A 22,271-nucleotide genomic window follows, 5' to 3' on the forward strand; every position below is an offset into this window, starting at 1 on the left:
TGAAAATTCATAAACCGAGGTGTTCATAAACCGAGGTTCCACTGTACCTCCAATGTTTCCAATGGTAAGGACATTTTGTGTGTGAGAAAAAGAAAGTAAGTGTGTAAGAGCAGCATTTCCTGGTAAACCTCCCAAGTCTTCAAAAGTCAAACAGATTTTAAAAAGGACACTAATCTCACTGAAATGTAAGAAAGTTTTAGAGAGCTTTGTGCAGGCAGACACAAAGGCAGGGGTATGTGGGTGCATGTGCGCGCACACACACACACACATATCCTGCAACAAAATGATGTGGTATATCCTGACCCTTAGAAAAGCACTCCTGTTTAGGACCCGAGGCTTATAGTGCTTTTCTTTTTCTATAATTTTTATAATTTTCTTTTTTATTTTGACAAAGTAATAACAACAAACAAATAAGAATAATAATGTGCACCCCGCCCCCGATACCATTCCATTGTAAATATCCAACTTCCCAAAATTTCAACAGTTCTTGCGATGGTTTGACCCCTTTCCGTTTTAACGGTACAAATTATACAAACACCTTCCATATCTCCTCAAAATCATTTCTCCTGCATATCCCCCATCTTACCTTAATAGCACGTGCTAATTTATCATTAATAGCTATATCCCACACCTCTTTATACCAGTCTTCCATAGGAACCTTGCCCCTTCCTAGCTCTTATAGTGCTTTTCAAGACTCCTAGAGGGTCTTAGGAGAGAAGTTTTAGGAGGGAGCAACATGTTTTCCTGCCCCCCCCAAAAAAACCTTTACCTGTTGTGCTGTCCAGCACTATAGAGCAGGCATCCCCAAAATCGGCCCTCCAGATGTTTTGGGACTACAACTCCCACCATCCCTAGCTAACAGGATCAGTGGTCAGGGATGATAGAAATTGTAGTCCCAAAACATCTGGAGGGCTGAGTTTGGGGATGCCTGCTATAGAGCTTAGATTTGAGGCTGGCAGCTAGCCCTGACTCTTTTTAAACCAAGGATGATGTTATACAAAGAAATATACCAAGTTTTCTCATGTCATTTGTATATCACAATAATAGCATAATAAATGTGGGGGGAAATCTACAACATATGTTTCATTATTAGTGGTCAATGTACATGAGATTAACCCCACCCAATGGCCTAGAACAGGGGTGGCCAACTCCGAAGAGACTGTGATCTACTCACAGAGTTAAAAACTGGCAGTGATCTACCCCCTTTTGGGGGGTTCAGGTAAAAGTTGTTAAACTTTTTTAGGGAGGAGGAAGGCCCATTTTTAGGGGTTCAGGTCAGAGTTGTTGAGCTTTTCTGAGGTGGGAGGAAAGCCCTCTTTTTGGGAGGTGAAGGGCTAAAATGTTGAGCATTTTTTAGGGGAGCCAAAGTTGTTGAGCTTCTTTGGGGGGGGGGAGCCAGTGATCTACCAGTGATCTACCACAGGTGGCCACGATCTACCTGTTGGACGTGCCTGGCCTAGAATGTGGTCTAAACCTCCCTTTAAATCCCTATCAATGAAAAGGAAAGAACTCACTATGAAACTCACTTACAGATGGTATCTAACACCACGGAAATACGCTCAGGAACCTCAGCAAAATCCTGGAGAGGGTGCACCTCCACAAGCACATACCTCTACATGTGGTGGGAATACCCCAAAATCCAATTCTTCTGGACAGCAATCATACAAGAAATATTCAAAATAACTAAACAAGTATTAGAAGTCACCCCAGAACTGGCACTACTAAACATTTTCCAAGATAATAATGCCCCTCACACCATAAAGAGCTCATAACCCACCTACTCTCAGCAGCCAGAAACATCATAGCTAGCCCTGGCTCTGAATATTTTATAGCAGGCATCCCCAAACTGCGGCGCTCCAGATGTTTTGGCCTACAACTCCCATGATCCCTAGCTAACAGGACCAGTGGTCGGGGAAGATGGGAATTGTAGTCCAAAACATCTGGAGGGCCAAAGTTTGGGGGTGCCTGCTTTATAGGTATATAGTGGGTGGGAGAGTGGGTGGCATTTTGGAGAGTGGGAAAGGGGAAACGTGTTCTTTGCCCTCTCCTTTTTCCTGCAGCCTTGCTTTGTAGTGCAGGGAGGAGAGTGTAACCTCTTGGCACACAACTCTCTCACAAACCCTGATTCTCCCTCCATCATACACTTGCTATATGTTATTAGAAACTTGAGCAGTCCAACCCTTCCTTCTCCCCGGCTCCAGTTTCCTTCCCCTTCCTCCTGGGTTGATGTGTTGGCATTCTGTATGCATTGGAAGGTCACGGGTCCTTTTCATGCCATTTCTGATATTTCCCTTCTCTCTTAAATTTTGATACATCTTCAAACCTAGGGAATCCCCCAGCTTTGCACCATCACCACCTTATTTTGGGGGTGGTGTATTCCTGTTTTAAGCTGGCAGGCACCAAGTCACCCAAATTTGTTATTAGATGAATGGCTATATATAGTCATTCGGCATAGCATTCTACTAAGGCAAAGGGTATATAGGTCATAGTTAACATATATTATGTGGCTGTGAAAATAATCACATGCAATCAGATAAATAATAACTCCCATCAACATTTCCCCGGGAGAATGGGCTGAGTCAGTGTCAGTTCTGCAGAAAACCTGAGCTCATTAAGGGCTACAATAAGTAGAGGAAGCTAATATTTCTAGTGGAGAGGGGAGAATGATTCATGACATCCTCCGAAGCTTTGGAAGAAATTGCCACACCTGGGAAATTGATGGGCTATCGACTACGAATTAGTATTGCTCCCTTTCTGTACAGGTCTATTAATTGTCTGCTGGAGAGCTCATTATTACGAGGTGCTTTGAAAACCGCCTGCTGTAGAGTGAAGGAGGAGGAGTGTGATAGACACACAATTATTTTGGAGTCTCTGATGAGTTTTCAAGCTGCCCCCCTCACGTGAATACTGCATGTGTTTTGGGGTAGCAGGATCACATCTTCAAGCCATGCCCTCAGCTTCCATGCCCAGTGGTCATTCCTTGCATTCAATGGGTGAGTGATAGGGTTCTATGCATATACTAATGTACATATCCATGTCTTCTCTGTGCAGCTGGCAACCCTGATTGGTTAGGCACATGTGCACATTTGCATGTATCGCACTTCCCCCAAACATGTGGCGGTGGTGGCACAGCTGGTGGGTGTGTTGGTATTTGGGGGCCTGTCCTCTGGCATAATCCCTTTCTCCTCTCATGGGGGAGGGTGTCCTTAGTACATGCCTAAGCAAACATATGGATTTTGGACTGCTACAGGTACATATTATGTTTTACTTGCTCTATAAATTGTGTACATTTTTAAAAAGTGAGCTCAGCTCCTCTGGTGCTTTCTTTCCATGCATTAGTGGACATCTTTGGATCAATTGCCTTATAGGTTCAGAGCATCTCCCTTTTCTGCTTCATTTGTTTCAGGTTAGATACCATTCAGACATCCAACAGATGAAACCCCCTTTCACTTCATAGCCATGCTGGGGAAGCTATACCTGTAGGATTTCTGAACAATACACAATGGTCTTGAATGCAGAAATCCTGCAGGAAAACTCTCTCTCTCCTCTCTCTCTCTCTCTCTCTCTCTCTCTCTCTCTCTGTGTGTGTGTGTGGGGGGGGGGATATGGAATAGATGGCTCAACTCTAGGCACACATATTTTTTCTGCTAACATTTTTCACCCAGAATCATAACTAGTTTGTCCATGATTTTTATTCCGCCTTTCTTATTTGGATTTCCCACAGTTCAGTTTGTTCATCTATTTTATAAAATGTATAAATTGCTTGTTGTAAGAAAGTGGTTTACAACAAGGCAGTTCCTGTCTACCCTTCCTCCTTTGCTTCCCACTTCAATGCATGCATCTTTTAATCCCAAAGGAATATTTACATCTCTCAGGCCCTTTGCAGAATGGACAGAGGCTAATTTGACTGATGGTGTCATTAGGCCAGTGCCAAATATCTACTGCCTGGCCTCACTTACAATACCACTAGTGAGAGAACCCAACCTCTGAGAAGAGAGAAGCGAAACCTCTGAAGTCATTGTTCCTGAGGATTTCTGGGTAATATGGCCAGAACTAGATGGCATAGGTGAATATGTGGGCTCTTCAAGCATTCTTGAAGGTCTCTCTTTCCACTTCCAACTAGCAGGAAAAGTGGAGGGAAACATAGAGCTCTCTTACCCGCAGAAGTGGTTCATGAAGGTCCCCTCCATCATTGATGCCTCTGTTCATGGACACAAACCTCTCAAAGGGAGGTTTGTCTTTGACGTTGGGGTTGTGCAGGCTGGTGTTCAGCATTATGACGGAGAAAGAGAGGATATAGCAGGTGTCTGCCAAAGAAAGGAAACAGGTGAGTGAGTGGTGTGCCTAAAGCCTATGATTACTAGGAAGCTTGAAGAATAGGCATTGTGGCAAACTTCAAAGAGAATCTTTAGTTTGGGTAGATGCAGTTGAATATGACAGACTTGCTTCCTAAGCTCAGTGTTCATATTCAGTTGTGGTTATCTATGATGATCCTTAAATAGGATAAGTTCGTGCATAGTTAAGCTATGGAACTCACTCCCACAGGATGGAGTGAGTGATAAGCCACCTATTTGGAGGGCTTTAAAAGAGGGTCGGTGGTTATCGGTGATTTCCCACAGGCAAATGGTTGGCCTCTGTGAGAGCAGAATGATGGATTAGATGGGCTATGGGCTACTGGCCAGCTCTTACGTTTTTATGTACACATAGTAGTAAGAAAAAGAACACATTCATGGAAATTTGAGTCTTCTCAAAAACTGGAGAGGAGGGGTAAGAATTTTTTTCCCAAAAATCTTCCAGGAAGGAATCCATACTGACCTAATTTAGCTTTACAAGGTAACCAAGGATTTTTTTAAAAAAAATTAATACTAATTTTTATTGGATTTTTAAAAACATAATTAAGCAAATAAACATATAATATAACAAATGCACCAACAAACACATACATGGGGGGTGTCAAAAAAATAGAAAAAAAGAAAAAAGAAACTTTAAAACATCAATTTTTCAAATCATTATCTTGTAGACTCCCCCCCCCCTTTCTGATCTTCAATTTATAACCTTCTTTGGCAATATCCTTTATCATAATTTTCCAATCCTTAACTCAATTTTTCTTACATATATTATACTGCCCCCCTCCCCCACCCCCTTCCCAAAGATCCCCCTGCCACCAAGGAATCCTCGGGTATAGTAAGACGGAGGAGAAGACAGTCCTTTTTCTCATTTCTCATTGAAGAATTTTTAATTTTTCCTTGATTTTTCTTTTTCTTTTAAATGTCTTCAGAGAAAGTGTGTTGTGTTGCATCACTGCAAAGGGACTGTGTTTTCTACTGAGAAGTGATGTGAGGCTGTCTTCTGACTAGCCTCAGTCCTTGGCAAAAACCAAGTAGCCCCCTCCCCAAATCTCTATAGAACTTTCTCCCACTCTTCCCCAAGAAAGCACCAGAAAATTGCACCTCATTTTCATGGCCTGGCCGGAAGGGTATTTTTTAAAGGAAATTCCAGGGGGATTTCAGCCCAGCCTTAATAGAAATACCCACAGTTGGAGCATGGGAGTAGCTGTAGGAAGGATGGCCAGCAGCAGGGAGACTGGGGTGCTAGCTTGTGGTAGCATGGGGTCAGTGTGTGTTTCGGCAGAGGGGTTAAGACAGACAAAAATTTAGGGGAGAGCAAAAAAAAAAGCTAGGGAAGAAGAGCTCAACCAGAGCATCCTGGTGGTTACTAGGGTTACCCTTTGATTCATTTTGACAAAATCCTGAATTAATGTTTCCCGGCATCAGGCATAGCCAATGAGACACCTTTCTGATGTTGTGGACTACAAGTCCCATCAGCCTCAGCCAGCATGGCCAATGGGGAGGCATAATGGGAATTGGAGCCCATCACCTGGAGGGTACCACATTAGCAACTTCCATCTCACATCCCTCCTCTCAGCTACCTGTTGACTGGAAAACTCCTGGGTTGCACTGACAATACCAGTTGGCAAAGGCCTCCATCATACGGTCGATCTTCTGTGCCTCCCCAGGCAACCGAAAGCTCCACAGGAACTGTCTGGGAATGAGAAACCAAATCATCAGTCTGCTAATTGGCATAAGGATGAGAGAGTCTTCCATTGAAACTGGTATCAATCCTGGAAATCTTGAATTCTCTTAACACATGGCTGGTGGTTACTGAATTGAAGAAAGTATTAATATTCATTCCATTTGATCCTATTTGATTAGACTACATATCTTCCTGCGAAAAGTTGAAACTCTTGAGGACCAGTTTAATAGAAGCCAACATGGAGTCTCTTTATGGAAGAATTTTAAAGACATATAATCTCATGTGATGCTGTACATGGGTAATTCATGGGTTCTTTACATCCGAGGAAAGTGCATTTGACCACTACTTGCCACACAGCATGAATTACATAAACGTGGAATCATCTTTTTTGCTGGAGCAGGATCTATGCAACTTGTTCTATGTCTCTTTGTATGTGTTCAAATTCCACGTAACAAATGACTCGAAATGTCATTCATTCTTAATGACTATTTTCTTGAAAAGTTCTTGCTTTGGTTTTTAGGTGACAGCAAAGGGTATACGGAATTCATCATGTGTTAAGCAGCTCTAAGTCAATCAGTTCCTTCTCCTCACTGCTCCCTTTTCGGGAATTATCTCAAGTGTAAAAAGGAAGCTATCTCCTCCAACAAATTGTCACCAAGAGCAGATTCTCAGCTAGATAATCAGGTATTAGGAATCTGGGGAAACAGTAGATTTTCCAGTACCAGTTTTAGCTCAGTCACTACCAGTTGGTTCAAAGAGCAACAGGAACTAGAATGTATAACTGTAGCTTCAACAAAGCAGGTTCTCACCATAGGAGAGAGCATGGGTTGCGGAAGGGTTAACAAGATGACCCAGGGATGCTGGGGGCGGGTCAGTCTGGATGACCTCTGAGATGTGATTGGTGGGTTTGGCTGTTGCTGGGGAATTTAACTCGTTGCAATTGCATGATTGACAGCCAATGCAAAATATAAGGCTTTGGAGCAGTTTGTGCCTCTTCTTTGCTGCTCGCAGTGAATCTCCCACCCGCCCTCTGCTGTGTTTAGGCTCCTTTTGCTATGACCTTGCAGCGCCTGTCATGGGGTCGCCTGTATTCAGGGGCCTGGTAGGAATTTTGCCACTTGGTTGATTGGCTGGTTCCAGGTGGTTTTTGCCTACCGTGCTGCAATTAGTCACAACTTGTAAGGTTGCGGCGGTTAGTCATTGGTTCAAATAAATTGGTCGAGGGGTACGGATATTGGATGGGCCTGACCCTCATTTGATTGCTGCTGCCATATAGAAGTATTCCGTTAAAGGAATCCCGGGGCTCCACATGTTTGTCTGTTTATCCCCGCTAGAGGCCAGCCAGGACCGCGCATGAGCCTCGGGGAGCATCTGGGGAGAGGACAAGAAGGGCTTGTGCCCCCTGCCCTGTCCTCTCTCAGGGGGTGCTTACTTACTGGCTCCCCTACTAGGCTAGAGGGAGTCAGATCTGTCCCAGGCGGGGGACAGAAGGCTGGGGAACCAATGACTAAGCAACCACTCACAATTGATTTGTATTTTAATAAAGTTGTGGCCAAATTTAATGCCAAAAACCTTAAACTAAAATTTTGGTGTTTGGTGTGAGTTCTTGGGAGATCTTGGTACCTCGGCACGCAAAGCCCTATTGGGGCGTTCTGCGTGAACTAGTAATAACAATCACATGGGGAGGAGAGGGAATTCCCTGCCAAACCACGAGCCTCTGGTTCATCTTCTTCTTTGTTTCAGCTCTCCATGAGTTAAAGGTTGGCCGTATGAACTGAAAACCTGGACTTTCCAAGTTCAACTATTCTGGCTCAGCAACACCTGGATTTCTTTTATCCAAAAGGGTGTCCATCATGAAGTGTCAAGAAGCAGAAACAGCACCTGTCCTCAAATCAGCATAGGATATTGCAGGCAGGAATGAGTGAACATGTCCATTTCAGATTCTCTCAGTCAATCATTTTTCCAATCTTAAGTTTAGTTCTCCACATCTAAACATCAGTTTGCAGGCTGTTGCTTCTTTGTTTACAAGTTTCCTCATGAAAATTCATCAGCATCTTAGGGCAAATTTTTCTGAATAGACACATTTTTGTATGAAATTTCCCCCCCATAAAATGCATTTTTGTACATTATTTTCACTCATATATGCAACTCATGTGTGCACTTCACTCGAGTATATGCAATTTTGTACATCATACTAAGCTGGAAAATAGCACTGCCAAAGTCAGATAAGTGCAAATCTTGAAGGAAGGTTGTGTTTCGGTATGCATGTTGTTTCAGAAATGGTAAATTAGGTAAGTTCACCTCTTAATACAAATGGAATTGAATTTCTCCATCTGTAGGTGTTTGATGCTTTGTTTAGAACATACCTTAATGCTTGTACGAGGTTGAGATTGGCAAACTGGTGGCATTCTACAAAGGCCTGCAGAATCTGGAGGTTTAGTGGATCCCTGGTGGAAGAAAAATAACAGTGTGAGATCGGGAGAAAGCAAAGAGGAAGGTTATTTACCCCTAACTTGTTTAATCAGCATGCATTCTGATTTGCTTTCAGAATGAGGAGGTTAGAATATGCCCAGCCTTTACTGAGTATTTGTTCTGATTTGTTTGCAGAGTGGTTATACCACAATGGACATTCATCCTGATTTGTGGGGTGTTAACACATCTTCCCATTAACAATTTGTTCATCCCACACTTTTCAAACATTTCCCCATCACTCAACTAACTGCAAAATATATATCAAGGATTTGTTGCACTGCCTCCGACAGTGGAAGGAGCACACAACCATCATGGCTAGCTGCTTGTTCTGAAGGCATATGAGGCTCAAGAGAGAACTGCCATCTTAAAGCCCTTGGTTAAGGGCAAGGTAAAGGGTAAAGGACCCCTGGACGCATAAGACCAGTTAAAGACGACTATGGGGTGCAGCGCTCATCTCGCTTTCAGGCCGAGGGAGTCAGCGTTTGTCCACAGACAGCTTTCCAGGTCATGTGGCCAGCAGGACTAAACTGCTTCTGGCACAACAGAACACCCTGATGGAAACCAGAGCGCACGGAAACACCATTTACCTTCCCGCCACAGTGGTACTTATTTATCTACTTGCACTGGCATGCTTTCAAACTGCTAGGTTGGCAGGAGCTGGGACAGAGCAACGGGAGCTCACCCCATTGTGTGGATTCAAATTGCCAACCTTCTGATCAGCAAGCCCAAGAGGCTCAATGGTTTAGACCACAGTGCCACTTGGACAGAGCAACCACCTGGGAACTGTCAGTACACTGCCTTGTATTTCAGAATGCAAGAAAGGTGAATATAAATCTAAGAAAAGGACATTTTTAAATAATGAAATATTATGAAAATAATGAAACATTTCTCTACTTGAAATTGTCCCCCCCCCCCCACTAATATTTATTTATTGTGGTGGGGGAAATGATTTCAGGTGGTTACATGGGGAAGAGAGAGAGAGAGAGTATTCACCTTTCTCCCAAGTAATCTCCAATGGCTGTCTTGTTGAGACCTTCTCCTTTGTAAAGGAATTTGGCAATTTCTTCCACATTTGATGACAGTATTTTGTGTTCAATCAGATACTGGATGCCCTGTTTGTGAAAAGCAGACTCGATTTTCATGAAGTAGTCAATAATAGTAATACTATATTACCTGCCTGGAACCAGCTCTCTGTGCCCATGCAACACCCTTCTTCCACTTTCATTTTGTTAAATTCATTCAGTTTTTTCCCGATTTGCCACTGTGTTTATACTCCTTACACTGCATAAAGTAAAGGAAAAGGGACCCCTGACCATTAGGTCCAGTCATGACCGACTCTGGGGTTGCGGCGCTCATCTCGCTTTACTGGCCGAGGGAGCTGGCGTACAGCTTCCGGGTCATGTGGCCAGCATGACTAAGCCGCTTCTGGCGAACCAGAGCAGCGCACGGAAATGCCATTTACCTTCCCGCCAGAGCGGTACCTATTTATCTACTTGCAATTTGATATGCTTTTGAACTGCTAGGTGGGCAGGAGCTGGAACTGAGCAACGAAAGCTCACCCCGTCGTGGGGATTCAAACCGCCGACCTTCTGATCAGCAAGCCCTAGGCTCTGTGGTTTAACCCACAGCGCCACCCACGTCCCATTTACACTGGCTACTTTATTGGAATTAAATATAGGTGCTGTGCTTTATATTTATATTTTTATAGTGACTCTTATATGATGAAGGAAGGAAGGTAATTTGTTTTGGACATCATTCTCTGGTCAAATACTGTAAACAGGTTCTGCCGGTTTGTAGTTGCAGTGCTTCAAAACCTGTAAAACCTATGTGATCAGCGATGCCTACAGGGCAAAAGAAAAGAGCCTCAACCCTACTCAACATTCCTTATCTGCCTCCAGAATAATTTCAACCGTATTTTAGTGCCACAGTTATCAGAAGCAGTTAACCCTACCATGGTAGCATAGAATATGCCCACTATTGGAACGGTCCATTTTGAACTGCAGAAGCTCATCAGGACAGCTCCCTTATCCATGCCCCAAAGTAGAGTCCAAAAACTGAAGGTTTTGTGTTAATCCCTTACAGACACACAGAACACAAAACCCAATTCATTAGGATAGCACAAAACCCAATTTATTAGAGTCAGCTGGCAAGCATACATTAGGATGCTGACATGGTTCCCTAACTTCTTCAAAGCTTGTAGTTTAGTCGTTTAGTCATGTCCGACTCTTTGTGACCCCATGGACCAGAGCACGCCAGGCACTCCTGTCTTCCACTGCCTCCCGCAGTTTGGTCAGACTCATGTTGGTGGCTTCAATAACACTGTCCAGCCATCTCATCCTCTGTCGTCCCCTTCTCCTTGTGCCCTCCATCTTTCCCAACATCAGGGAGTCTTCTAGGGAGTCTTCTCTCCTTATGAGGTGCCCAAAGTATTGGAGCCTCAGCTTCAGGATTTGTCCTTCCAGTGAGCACTCAGGGCTTATTTCCTTCAGAATGGATAGGTTTGATCTTCTTGCAGTCAATGGGACTCTCAAGAGTCTCCTCCTCCTCCTCCTCCTCAAAGCTAGTAGGTCGCAAACAACAGTCAAACTTGAAAGCCTCATTATTGCCTCAGTCATTTTTAGGAGCAAGGAAGTCCCATTGTTTGCTGTGGAGCTCCAGCAGTTAACACCACTGCTTTCAAAGGACCAGGGCTGCACTTCCTGGCATTTCCCATCCACTGCACCGCAGAGACGCCTTTCCCCACCAGTGTATCTGCTGCTCTGCTGAGGCTTAGCTACTGCTTAATTGTGGAGCTTCTGCTCCTGACTGCAGCACTGACAGTAAGAGGGGAGTTATTAAGTTGGGAGTATTTTGAAAGAAACGGTTTGGCAGGAAGTGCAGTGAAGACTGGGTTCGGGCTGATAGACTGCACAGATGTAATTAGGCCAAAGAAAGAGAGATAAGAGCAGACACAACTTCAATTCCCTTCAGTCCAGCCAGGGTGAGTTCTGGGCTTGGGCCTCATCGACTTTCCTTGCAGGTCTCTCTCTCGCTGGGGTAAAGGAGGATTTGTTGTGAAAAGATGGCACAAGACCAAGAGCTGAAAGATCTCGCGGTTAAGAGGGCTGCAAATACTTTTATTGTTGTTTGTGGTTTTCTTTCCAAAGCAGATACTGCATGGACCACGCAGAGGAGGGAGACACTCCAGGTCCCTTTTTACTGTTCCCATCTTCTTTTTAAGGTGACATTCATTCATTCATTCATTCATTCATTTTGGTTGCATTTCTATCCCACCTTTTTCTCAAAGGAGCTCAAGGTGGTATACATGGCTCTATGTCTCCTCATTAATCCTCACAACAACCCTGTGAGGTAGTGAAAGGTCCAAGATCACCAGGGAGCTTAATGGCCAAGTGAGGATTTGAACCCCGGTCTGCCTGGTCTGGCTCTCTATGCAACACTGCCTCTCCATTCTTAGAATAGGTTTGTTCTGCCTCTTGTTGCTGATTTTTTCAGTCATTCCTAATTGTTCCTCTTCATTCTGCATTTCCTGGTTGCATCTCTATCGAGCATTCATTCTGATTGGTTTGCAGGGAGGTCAGAGACCACGTTGCATAAAAAAAAATGCCATTTGTCCCTGTGCGTTTTCCTGTCACTTTCCTTATCGCAAATGACATTTTGATTATTTTGGAAGTGGGTTTATTGCACAAGAGCTCCAAATCGAGTTTAGCTACCCAGCCTGCTGTGTGATCAAATCCTGCTTGAATATAGTGACAGCCTGTTCCGTCTCTGCCTCCCAACACCAACAGCAACAAGCCTGCACATCATGCCTCCTGGGGAGAATTATGGGGTTTCAATGGATCATTGCCTCACTCCAACTGACCTTGACTGATGCTGCACTGAATACCCAGGTGGGAAAAGCTGGGCAAGGTCATCCCACCTCCCAGGTCACCAGTCCAGGTGTCTGAGATTTACACTGGATCAGCCACCTTAGCCACCATCAAATGGTGAATGAGAGTTGTTTTTATTGTGGACTGAGCTGGCATTAAGCAACAGCACCATCAGACGGAAAGGCATGTGTAGATGACATGGAGCTAGCCGGTCTGACTAAGTGAAAGGGACTTCCTTTGTTCCTGCCTTCCACTAATTTTTGCTGTCAAGATTGTGACAGACTCCAAGTAGCCACAACATCTAAGAACCATGATTGTGAGATGCCTTCTCTGTTGGTGTCGTCTCCTACTGAAAACTGTCTGTGTTGCCTTCGTTACCAATTTCTGAAATGTCATATATCTTTTAGCTTAACTGCTGCCCGTCTTTGGAGAAGTTAGGCTTAATTGAATATATATCCAAAAAGTTCTCAGAGCACTTGGACATTTGCTTATGTGATTAAGAATCACATGGCATTGAGGGGTGGGGCTGCATCCACTGAACTAAGGGCACTGTTGTGTCTCCACACCTTGACCTGGATACTGTCTATCCAGATCACAGCAGCATCGTAGATGCATACAGCAATCTCCGCTCAACAAATGTGACTCCCTCCCCGCAAAATGCTTGTAGACAGTAGGAGTTGAGGATGTGATGGCCCCACCTTTCTTCCAGGTGATTGTAAAGTCACTTGAGAGGACATCTGAATAGGATTTAAGAGTTGCACTGATGAGTCTTCTGCAGGCTGTGCCTACTCTGTTCTTTAAAAACAAAAGCTTTACAACCTTAGGGACTAGAAACTTGCTTCTTTTTAAACGAAAACTCTGGACCTTGAATTTTACATGTAATAGTCAATCTCCACTTATACAGTACAAATACACATAGACCTGACCTGACCTGACCTTAGTAGGGTCCATGTTAAATTTCTTCCGTCCAATGCACATTTCTTTATCCCTCTGGACCAGCTTGCTGCAAAAACCAAGATGAGATTTGATTAAATATGGAACAGATTGAAGAAGAGCAGACTATGACTTTTAGACTTTTCCTCCTGGGTGCTTGGTGGCTTCCCAGCAAAATAATCCAAATCTCCTCAACTCTGGCTCGGTTGGGAGATGCTCCACCATTTTGACAAAGCGCTTTATATCATATAATATAAAGCGGATTGTGGTAGGGCTGTTAGGAAATTTAGTTCAGGGTTTGGTGGTGTACAGGCCACAGGTCATGCTGAGTAATGGGGGCGTGCGTATGCAAATCCCTGGGTTTTAATTGGTTGGTGGGGACCCCTTTAAAGAGCTTGCCCTCCATTTTAGAATCACTTTTGCCTTTGGCGTTTGAATCCCCTCCCACCCGCCCTTTTTTCTTGCAGGTTAGCATGACATTGCTATTGCCTTCGGGGCCGCCTGTATTCAGGGGCCAGTAGGAATTTTTCCAATTGGCTGATTGGCTTTGCCTCTCTTGGTTTTCGCCTACTGCGCTAGCAAATTGTCACAACTTGTTAGGTTGGTGGTTAGGCTTTTGGTTGGTTAATCGGTTGGTAGAGGGGTGTGGCACACAGATGCCTACCCCCACCTCCGTTTGCTCCATATAGAAGTATTCCGTTAAAGGAATCTCGGGGCTTACGCTCTTGTCCTTACCATCCCGCTATTGGCGGGGATGGTGGGCCCAATTATAAGAGTAAGAGCCTTGGGGAACATTCTTGGGTAAAGAGAGGAGGGAATGACTGGGCTCAGCCACCTCCTCTCTCCCAGGTATGTTTACTTGACTTCCCTTCAGGAAGTCGGAGCAGGAACTGTCCAAGCGGACAGTAGTGAGTCCTGTCCCATGGTGACAGCTGATGTGAGTCCTGCCCCAACTGGGCAGATGAGGTGAGTCCTGTCCAAAGGGGACAGCTGATTGAGTCCTGTCCTAAATGGACAGATGGGGATAGTCCTTCTTAAGGAAGGATGAGTGCATAACCAAAAGCCTAAGCCAACACTCAGATTAAAATTGGTGTATTAAATAAAGTTGTGGCCCTAAATTATTTGCCAAAAACCAAACCATAATTCTGGTGTCCGTTGTGAGTTATTTAAGGTAATTTCTGGTAAGCCTCGACACACAATTTGTTTTGGCACTGAACCCATTTATGACTCACCTTCCTCCATCCTGAGCCAGACCACAGGGTCAAATTAAACATGATGTAGGATCATTGGTGAGCATTGGTGGGCATTTGTGTGTATGCTTTGGGAAGCAGCAACTTGAACTAGGGGAACCACCCATAGGGAAAGGGTTAGGCACCCTCAACTGTTTCTCTGCTCCCAGTTATTTCCTCCTACAACAGCTTTTCATCCAAAGGTGTGTGGGGCGGGGAGAGAGAACATCAGGTTACTGTTACATGTTTTTGCAGGTGACATGTACTTGAACAATAATTAATACACATCACAGCATTGGCTAACCCCACCAAGGTTACACTGTGTAGCTTTTCAGCAGGGCCAACATATTAAAATGCACATTTGAATGGGCCATCCCTTTGAATGGACAGCTTCCCCATTCACACAACAACAACAACAACAACAACAACAACAACAACAACAACAACAACAGCAACAACTTTTGTTATTTATGTGCCACTGTTATTGTTTGTATGTGCCATTGTTTATTATTACTGGGGACTCAGCTATAAGCTGCAAATGTTTTAAGTGTGTAATAAGTGCAATGGGACGCACCGGTGGCGCTGTGGGTTAAACCACAGAGCCTAGGGCTTGCCAATCTGAAGGTCGGCGGTTCGAATCCCTGTGACGGTGTGAGCTCCCGTTGCTCAGTCCCAGCTCCTGCCAACCTAGCAGTTCGAAAGCATATCAAAGTGCCAGTAGATAATTAGGTACCGCTACAGCGGGAAGGTAAACGGCGTTTCCGTGTGCTGCTCTGGTTCACCAGAAGCGGCTTAGTCATGCTGGCCATATGATCCGGAAGCTGTACGCTGGCTCCCTCGGCCAATAACGCAAGATGAGTGCCACAACCCCAGAGTCGTTCACGACTGGACCTAATGGTCAGGGGTCCCTTTACATTTTTAAGTGCAATATACAATGTGACATTGGATGGTGAAATTTCCTTAGGTAAAATTCAATGCTTTTTTCAAAGAAGTTCAGGCTCATAGCCCAAAATGCAGTGGGAGTCAAAAGTAGGGGGTTCAACCCTGACTTAAAGGTTGGGTATCTTGTTTTGGAAATTAAGGAAATCTGTTGATTGGGAGATGCCGGGAAATAAACATGGTTCACAGATCATCGCTGGGAATGTTGGTGAAATGAATGTGCCATGGTTAAATAATGTTTAACTCGGTTCCCTTCTTTGTTACCTGCAACACATGAGCCCATCAATATTTTTTTTCAAATATAGAGAAATTTGTACAGTAGATTGGGTTCTCTTTCAGAAGAACACAAAGAGAGCATCATACACCTGGTATTTGGACAACATGGGTTAGTTATCAGCTAACCAGGAAATATACGGTCTCCCGTAAAGCTATAAACACTTAACTTGGTCATGACCACCACTCCCATCACCCCTGATCATTGATCATGCTGTCTAAGGCTTATGGGAGCTGGAGTCCTATATATCTAGAGAACCAGAGGTTTCCCATCCCTCCTCCTTGTGGAGCATCCCTGGCTCCTCACCTTGTTTGTGCTTGCTGGAAACGATCTATCTCTTCAAACACTTCTGCAATCTCATCTTTTAGCCTCTATAAATGAGAGAAGAGAGAGAGAATGAGGGGAGGGGTGAGAGAAGAAAGAACAGCACACAGAATATAGTTAGTCACTGCAGAAGTCTGACGTGTGAAAAGGAAGTAAAGACCAGATACGCTTGGTTACTAAAATAGACGTGGGGCTTCTTCCAGTCGCTTCGCTCCCATCTGAAGGGAACCCATACCTGTGGTTTGTTTTTAAAGTCAGCTGTCCATCAAGTGGCCAAATCATTTAGTAGTTTCCCCAGAAATTGTTTGCTGTAACAACCCTAGTAACTGCTGTACCATCTTTATCCTTGAGGCAGTCATAAGGGGGAGGTTGCTGAGGTTATTCCCATTTTACAGATGAATAACATCTGCAGAGGGAGATTGAGACCACCATTCTTTTTAAGCACTTGTAGCTTCAGCCAAAGAATTCTGGGAGCTAGAGTTTGTTGTGGGTGCTGAGAGTTGCTCAGAGACCCCCTATTGCCTTCACAGAGCTACAATTCCCAGAGCTCCCTGTATGGAGATGACTGGCGGTTAAACTATTTTTTGGTCCCTTTGGAGTAGCATTGTATCTATGGGGTTTGTCCTTCCAGGCTATGGCTTTTTTATTATTCATCATTTTCTTTCTTTTTGTTATGTTTGCACTTTTTTTTGGTAGCATATATATATATATATATATATATATATATATATATATATATATACATAAAAAAGGTAAAGGGACCCCTGACCATTAGGTCCAGTCGTGACCGACTCTGGGGTTGCGCGCTCATCTCGCATTATTGGCCGAGGGAGCCGGCGTATAGCTTCCAGGTCATGTGGCCAGCATGACAAAGCCGCTTCTGGCAAACCAGAGCTGCACATGGAAACGCCGTTTACCTTCCTGCTGTAGCGGTTCCTATTTATCTACTTGCATTTTGACGTGCTTTCGAACTGCTAGGTTGGCAGGAGCTGGGACCAAGCAACGGGAGCTCACCCCGTCACAGGGATTCGAACCGCCGACCTTCTGATCAGCAAGCCCTAGGCTCAGTGGTTTAACCACAGCGCCACCTGGGTCCCATATATATATACATATACATATACATATACATATACATATACATATATATATATATATATATATATGCACATAGAGAGAGAGAGAGAGAGAGAGAGAGAGAGAGAGAGAGAGATACATTGCGAGCCAGAGATTGAATAGAGAAGGTTGGTTGCAAGTAGGCTGGGACTCTTTCCCTGGGGCTACATCTGTGATTATGATGAATGCATTTTGTGTGTTTTGGGAGGGAAGTTGTGGCCTTGGCCTTGGGGGAAAGGCCTTAGCCAGGGCCAGCCCAAAACATTTTGGCACCTGAAGAGAACCACCAAATGCTGTGCCCCCACTCTGGCCAGAGAGGAAGGGGTGAGTGAAGGAACAAAGGGGGAAGAAAGATCTACATTAGAATCCGCTGCCCCCATGGATCTTGCTGACTGAGGCACTTGCTCCACCTGTCTCATGGGTGGGCCTGCCCTGGCCATAGCTCAGTGGCAGAGCCCATGCTTTACATGCAAAAGATCCTAGATTCAATCTCCAGCATCTTCACAGGTTACAGTTGGAAAAGACTCATGTCTAAAATGCTAGAGGGTCACTGCCAATCAGCATCAACACTAATGAGCTACATGGACCAGTGGTGGTCTGTCTTAGAATAAGGCAGCTTCTTGTGTTTGGACCCTTCCCAGCGATAGTCATAATTCTGGCAACGCTGCAGCCACTGCCAACCTCAAGACGATGTTGGACTACAACTCATATCATCCCATTCCATTCGCCATGCAGGCTGGGGCTGATGGGAGTTGTAGTCTAACAACATCTGCAAGGCACCAGGTTGGGGGAAGCCTTGGCCTAACTGCCCTTGGGATGGTGCCCACCTGGATGTCTGCTAGCAGCTCTTCCTTGTGCTTTTTGATGGTCTGTAGCTCAGCTTCCTCAGTTTCATTTAAATCTGATGCGCCTGAAAGAAAAAGAATCTTTTTTTACTCCCACCCAAGATTGCTCTGAATGACAAGGATATGATCCAGAAGAGAACATGGCAATTCTTTGACCTGCACATTTTCGAGCTGCTCGTCTTCTGAACAACTCAGCATACTGTACAAGGTTCTCCTCGGAAACACACAAACCCATTTTGTCCTCATAAGTTCTCTTTGGGGTAGGAGCAGCAATCAACCCAAGACCATTGAGTGAGCTTCACGGCTTAGTGGGGATTTGAACCCAGGTCTCACCACTCCTCATCTGATATGGAAATCTAGACCACCTACATTTTCTCAGAGGTGGCCCTTCAGGTGTTGTTCCCACAAACTGTTCCTTAAAGTCAGCTGAGCTTAAAAGCGGTTGGGGGACTTGAAAGTGCCCTGCGTTCTTAAACTATGGAGTTGGCTACACAAGATAGTGTGATGGTCATGAACTTGGATAGCTTTAAAAGGGGAATTAGAAAAATCCATGGGGTGTATCAGACAATCAGTAGCTACAAACCATGATGGCAATATCCCTACCAGTATCAGAGGTGGTTGCTGGGGAACACAAGTGGGAAGAATGTATGCTACTCGTGTCTGACTTGTAGACATCCCACAGGTATCTTGGTTGGTAATTGAGAAAACAGCATGCTGGACTACAGTAGTTGGGTCTTTTGTTCAATCCAGCAGGGCCCATGTTATGCTTTTATGAGGCAAATACAAGCCAAAGAGACTAAAAAAACACATAGGGGTTGTTGCCCTAAAATTCTCCCCATGTCCCTCTCTTCAAACTCCCAGAAGTATTGCTCCCAAAATATTACCAAGTCCATCATTTTATTCCAAAGCATCCAGGAGTGGGAAGAATCCAAATCGCATAAATATTTTGTTGAAATGTAATTAACAAACAATTACAAGTTCACACAAAGCGCAAAAACATTCCAGATCCTAACATTTACATTAGATCTTGGGTGGAAATACCCCTTGAGTGGGCTTGCATACCCTGACCCCTATTTTTAAGGGGCAGCTAAGGTGTCTGGTGGTTTTTAAAGGGGCAGAGGAGGCCTTGCTATTTATCAGCCAGTGGCTACACGTAGATGTTACTCTAGGTTGTACTTAGTTCCGCTTTTATTCTTAGGAAACTGGGTGGGTGATGTCAGAGATGAGAAAACCACAGAATGATTCACTACAGACCAAAAAGAAGCAGAAGTAGCAGTCTGGGGGCCAGCAGCTCCATAGTTAAATAAAGATTACTCAGAGCACTCAGCAAGATTCTGACAATAAATGGGAAGCTGCTGTGGTACAGTAGCTGAAAATAAATGTCAGCAGCATCAATATTCTCTTTCTCTGAAGTCTGCAGTGTTTGTGAAAATGGAACTGGGTATTCAGACTGGACTTCAACAGTTTTCAGAAATCAAAAGATTTATTTTCCTTGTGAGAATCAGGACTAGCTGTACCATTAGACAGATAGATAACAGATTTGGGGGGGTAACTGTTAAACTGTAGCAAATACTAACTTCTTTAGATGATGATAGCAAAAAAATAAAATAGTATTATCAAAGGACTCCTCAAGGCAACCTATATTTATTGAGCCTTTATCCTGACTTGGGGATGCAAGTGGTGCTGTGGGTTAAACCACAGAGCCTAGGGCTTGCTGATCAGAAGGTCAGCAGTTCGAATCCCTGCGACAGGGTGAGCTCCCCTTGCTCAGTCCCTGCTCCTGCCCACCTAGCAGTTCAAAAGTATGTCAAAGTGCAAGTAGATAAATAGGTACCACTCCGGCAGTAAGGTAAATGGCATTTCCGTGTGCTGCTCTGGTTCGCCAGAAGCAGCTTTGTCATGCTGGCCACGTAACCTGGAAGTTCTACGCCAGCTCCCTCAGCCAATAATGCGAGATGAGCACCTCAACCCCAGAGTTTGTCACAACTGGACCTAATGGTCAGGGGTCCCTTTACCTTTTTATCCTGACTTGCTTGCACAAAGCTTATGCGAAAGCATTGTCTCCAGCCTTTAATGACCATTTATTCCAATTTGTTTGCAGGGTGGTTATGTGAGTTACTGTGGGTTTTGTATGCATCTTCCCATTAGTCTTTTGTTCATCCCTTGCTTTTCAATGCTGTCACAGCCCAAAGCCCATTTCTGTCTTAAAGTGGATTTGTTGCACTAACTAGGGCAACAGAGCCCTTTAATTTGCAAAACCTGATATCCTGGCATCCACTTGAATCCCTCTGCAAAAAAATGCAAGCCTGGAGGCATCCAATATCATGATACATTTTAAACCATGTTTGAGTCCTCCGATTGTTTTATTTTTCAAGCTATACCAGCTTTAATGACACTGAAAACATATTTCACATGTTGTACCTTACAGGAACTGGTATTTTCTTTAAGATGCAGGGCTGTTCTCGGAAATGGGGAACAGTCATTGCTTCTTTATTCCACAATCCTAGAGGTATAATCTGATACCTGTAATACCTGGCAGGGACATATTCAGCTTGCAAACCCCATATTGCAGGGGTGGCCACATCCCAAGAGACTCTGATCTACTCACAGAGTTAAAAACTGGGAGTGATCTACCCCCTTTGGGGGGGTTCAGGTCAAAGCTGTTGAGTTTTTTTAAGGAAGGAAAGACCTGTTTTGGGGGGTTTAGGTCGAACTTGTTGAGCTTCTTTTAGGAGGGAGGGAGGCCCATTTTTGTTTAGGGCTTCAGGTCATAGTTCAGCTTTTTTTAGGGAGGAGGAAAATTTTGGGTGAGCTTTTTTAAGGGGTGGCAGTGATCTAGCAGTGATCTACCACAGACATCCAGTGATCTACTGGTAGATCACAATCTACCTGTTGGACGTGCCTACCATATTGGAACTGACCTCATGGCTACAACATCCAGCCTAATTTTTGTACCTTTTTGCTTTATTATTTCCCCTCCTTCTACTGTTTTAGGTAACATCCTGCCTGCTGAAGAATTCTGGAAAGCCTGAAGGCTCACCTCTTAGCTGGGAGAGGCTGCTTTATCCCGTCCCCGGTTTGAAGGCTTTTATGGTAAAGCGGGGAGAGAGGGGGGATTGGAGTTGTTTTGAGTTACTTCAAGAGGAGGGGGAGATTTGAGGACCTTCCAACCTCTCCAGTAATTCTTCACTGATAATAATTAGCAATAATTCTTCCTAGGGTGAGCCTTTTTTATCAGAGCAGTTTGAAAATAAGACTCCTACTCACGCTGCCGCAATGTGGGAGCGACTTGGCCCGGCGCCATCTTTCCCGGAAGTCCAAGCTCACCTCAATTTCATGACATTTTGGTTGGTCCTAACAATGGTTTATGGCCCAGTTTGCAGTCCCCCCCTTTATGGACTGACTTTGGCTCCTTATGCTTTTCACACATTATGGCGGAATCTACACACATATAAAAACCGTTCTGAATTTTTTTAAAGCCTTTTAAAAAATACATTGAATTTTCCATAAGGCTCACCACCGCCATCTAGTGTCACATTGTATATTGCACTTAAAACACACTTAAAGCGTTTCATTTGCAACTGTATAGCTGAGTCCTGTGTTTTCTTTCCAGACATAGCCACTGCTACACCACCAGTCTGTGGTAAAGCATTCTTTTATTTTTATCTTATTTTCTCACGTCTGGATAAAAAAGGGAAGTCCCACCCATTTTGCCCTGGAAACTCTTTATCTATGCTACAGTGCACATGCAACACCATTGCAAAATATATGGTCAGAAAAGGGGAAGCAATGACCTAGATTTAGAGGTGTAGAGGTAGGAACAAGGAGCCTAGTCACATATGTCCCTTAGTATGTGGGTTTGACCCACTCAAGTAAAGTCCCACCCTCATACATTCCTGGTTATTACCATTCGACTGCATTTGGGGAGCAGTCACACAACTATGCGTGTAATTTCCACTTTAACTAACACCATTGGTCACATTGTAGTGTCATAAACATAAGCTGAGTTTGAGTTGTGCTCTGGGGGTGAGGTCATCACATCACCTTTGCACTGCTGGGATGGACAGGAAGGAGGCATGTAGCTATCAGATGTTCTTCATAGAAGGATACAGCAGCTCTGTGTGGTTGACCCATCACCTGGAGGCAAGCAACACTTTTGCAAAGTTAGATGCTCATCCTCAGATGAGCAAGGTGACTAATGAGAGCCAACAAGCTTTCTCCAACCTGGTGCCTTCCAGAAGGA

At 44.3% G+C, this 22,271-nt stretch overlaps 1 protein-coding gene across 1 annotated transcript in view; it reads right to left on the reverse strand.

The window, feature by feature from the left end:
- The window catches only part of CYTH4 (cytohesin 4), a 45,985-nt gene that overhangs the window by 15,277 nt on the left and 8,437 nt on the right, over positions 1–22,271 (reverse strand). Inside the window, exons 2-8 of the mRNA XM_060279860.1 lie at positions 18,011–18,093; positions 16,053–16,117; positions 13,308–13,374; positions 9,499–9,617; positions 8,400–8,480; positions 5,930–6,042; positions 4,159–4,307 (exon numbers count right to left, since the gene is read on the reverse strand). Coding sequence (XP_060135843.1) covers positions 4,159–4,307; positions 5,930–6,042; positions 8,400–8,480; positions 9,499–9,617; positions 13,308–13,374; positions 16,053–16,117; positions 18,011–18,093 — 677 coding nt within the window. The remainder of the gene's footprint in view (positions 1–4,158; positions 4,308–5,929; positions 6,043–8,399; positions 8,481–9,498; positions 9,618–13,307; positions 13,375–16,052; positions 16,118–18,010; positions 18,094–22,271) is intronic.

Source organism: Zootoca vivipara, chromosome 10 (genome assembly GCF_963506605.1).
Source record: "Zootoca vivipara chromosome 10, rZooViv1.1, whole genome shotgun sequence".
Taxonomy (NCBI): domain Eukaryota; kingdom Metazoa; phylum Chordata; class Lepidosauria; order Squamata; family Lacertidae; genus Zootoca; species Zootoca vivipara.